At 43.8% G+C, this 2,500-nt stretch overlaps 1 protein-coding gene across 1 annotated transcript in view; it reads left to right on the forward strand.

Annotated features, from left to right (window-relative positions):
• The first annotated feature begins 1,145 nt into the window (after positions 1 to 1,145).
• LOC113804436 (transcription factor Sp9-like) overlaps positions 1,146 to 2,500 on the forward strand; it is a 62,684-nt gene continuing 61,329 nt past the window's right edge. The window contains exon 1 of the mRNA XM_070128564.1: positions 1,146 to 1,613. Within this exon, the coding sequence (XP_069984665.1) occupies positions 1,146 to 1,613 (468 nt within the window). The remainder of the gene's footprint in view (positions 1,614 to 2,500) is intronic.

The raw sequence follows: 2,500 nt of genomic DNA on the forward strand, positions 1-2,500 counted from the left end.
ACTTCCGTTGTCCGAAAGGCGCAGGGAACAAGGTGCTTAAATGGAAACAATCGACGATCGTCATCGACATAACTAAACAAATAGATGTCAGGACGTTTTCCAGGCGTCTATTGTTACCTCCCCGCTTTCTCTCACCTTCTGAAAAGGGAAAAGAGCTAAGTAAACAGACTTATTACGCACTGTCTTTTGGCGTCAGCGGGAAGAGGTGTTTCGGCTGAGAATAAGCCCCAAACCTTTATTAGCCGTCCGATCCAACACCTTTTGTCAGCGCGCTCCCCGTTATGGCATCCGATACCTTGTCAGCGAACGAGCCGGGAGAGGTGTCTAAACAAACCGCACCTGCGTCGGCGTCGTCGGCGGGAAGCGAAAATGGCGACGCGAGAAGTAATTGAGCCTCTGCCTTCACTCGGTAATCTTGGCCGGCGAGATTGGCAGGTTTATTTGTCCCAGCTGGTTTTTGTTTATTTTTTGTTTTTGTTTTTAATTCAGGCGATCATTTTAAGTGAAGATCTGATTGGTTTTATAATTATCTTTGGGAAATTAGAGGAACAGTCAAGATCAGAAAGGGAATGACCAAACTTAATTATTGCAATTATTATTTGTGTTTTGTTTTTATGCTTTTATCATTAATGTTATCATTGCCATTGATAATAATAATAGTAATAATGATTGTAATAATAATGATAATAATGATTATGAGAATGATAATCATGATGATAATAAGGATGATTTTACTGTCATCATATCTTTATTATTCTTACTAATGTGTATTATGATTATTACTATTATTATTGGTGTAATACAGCTGTTGTTTTTATTGCTGTTATTTATTTTAGTTATTTTACTTAGTCTTATGTTAAGAAAGAAATAATGGGATTGACATACCGAAAGTATCGTGATGACGATAATGATAGTGAAATAGTATTTATGTAAAAATGTGTCAACATTATTTTTTATTGATATGAGTGCTATCGGCTTTCATACTTGAATGGACAACTGAATATACGTAGACTAAAAGGCGCGAGGCACGGGAAGCCCCGCGCCGCCGGCCAGCCACCGTCCCGCGACAGCCTCCCGGGACGGCAAACGACAGCGCCGGCCGCCCTTCCGTTTTTGTCGCCGCCGCGACGTCTGTCCAGGCAATCATGAGGCCATTAGGAGGTGACGCTTCCACCGTCGGGAGACAACCTTGGCTCGGGCGGCCGGCGATTCCTTGTTTGAGCTTCGGAGGATCAACAAAAAATGGCTTTGTTTACGAGCAGATAATTGGGTTCCTGAATGGCTGCCGCTCCCCCTCGCCTCCTCGCGCGCTTCTTCAGGCCGCCCACGCCGGGGCTGGGGCCGAGGGGGTGGCGGTGGGCGTTAATGATCTACGTTACATTAAAAGTGAAGGCCCGGAGGTGGGGCTGCGGGCGGCCCAGTCGCTGATGAGGTCGGCCGTGGGCTGCCGAAGGCCCTCCCCGTCTTCGCACCTCGTCGCCAACGCCGCCACCTCCGTCGTCCTCCCTTTATCACCTCCTTCGGCTTCTTCCTTCTTCCGTATCCTCTGCCAGACACTTGCACCTCCCTATCGCCGCCTCGACTCCTTTTTTCGTCCTCCAGCAGCACTTCCGGCAATTATGCTATCACAAAGAAAGACTCGATGGCGGACGAACGGAATTGCGCGAAGGTGGCGTGCGTGCGGCGATCAGGGCGGGGGGGGGGGGGGGGGGGGCGGTCGATGGCCTACCACCCCCGTGACGCCCGAGATTAGCCTTGGCGAAGCGGCTGCTAATCGCCCTTTGTCCTCGCGTGGGCGGCCGCGACACCATTACTGCCTCCAGCCGCTCGTACCTTTCCTGCTCCTAATCCTCTTTCTCCGCGTGTTATTTCTCTCATAGATTTTCTTCGCCTTTTCCACGCTCTTTTGTTTTGCTCTTTCTTCTCAGCCGCCCTCCGTATCAAGTACATCCTGGAATTAAAGTGCATTTAGGCATATAATTGCGCGACTTATATATATATATATATATATATATATATATATATATATATATATATATATATATATATATATATGTATATATATATATATATATATATATATGTATGTATGTATGTATGTATGTATGTATATATATATATATATATATATATATATATATATATATACATATATATACATATATATATATATATATATATATATATATATACATATATATATATATTACATATATATACATATATATATATATATATATATATATATATATATATTTATGTATACATATATACATATATTTATGCATGTACGCACATATATGCGCGTGCGTGCGTGTGTGTGTGTCTGTACGTGTGTAAGTGTGCATTTTTAATTCTAAAAATAGATTCCGGGCCACAGCCTCGGCCAGCCAGTGTCCGGCCGCCCGAGCGAATTGAAAAAAATTGGCGGCACTTTGTCAGGCGTCTCGCTTTTGTCTCGCACCCCGGGAGCCCATGGATTTTATATCTATCATTTCAT

Source organism: Penaeus vannamei, chromosome 13 (genome assembly GCF_042767895.1).
Source record: "Penaeus vannamei isolate JL-2024 chromosome 13, ASM4276789v1, whole genome shotgun sequence".
Classification (NCBI taxonomy): Eukaryota; Metazoa; Arthropoda; class Malacostraca; order Decapoda; family Penaeidae; genus Penaeus; species Penaeus vannamei.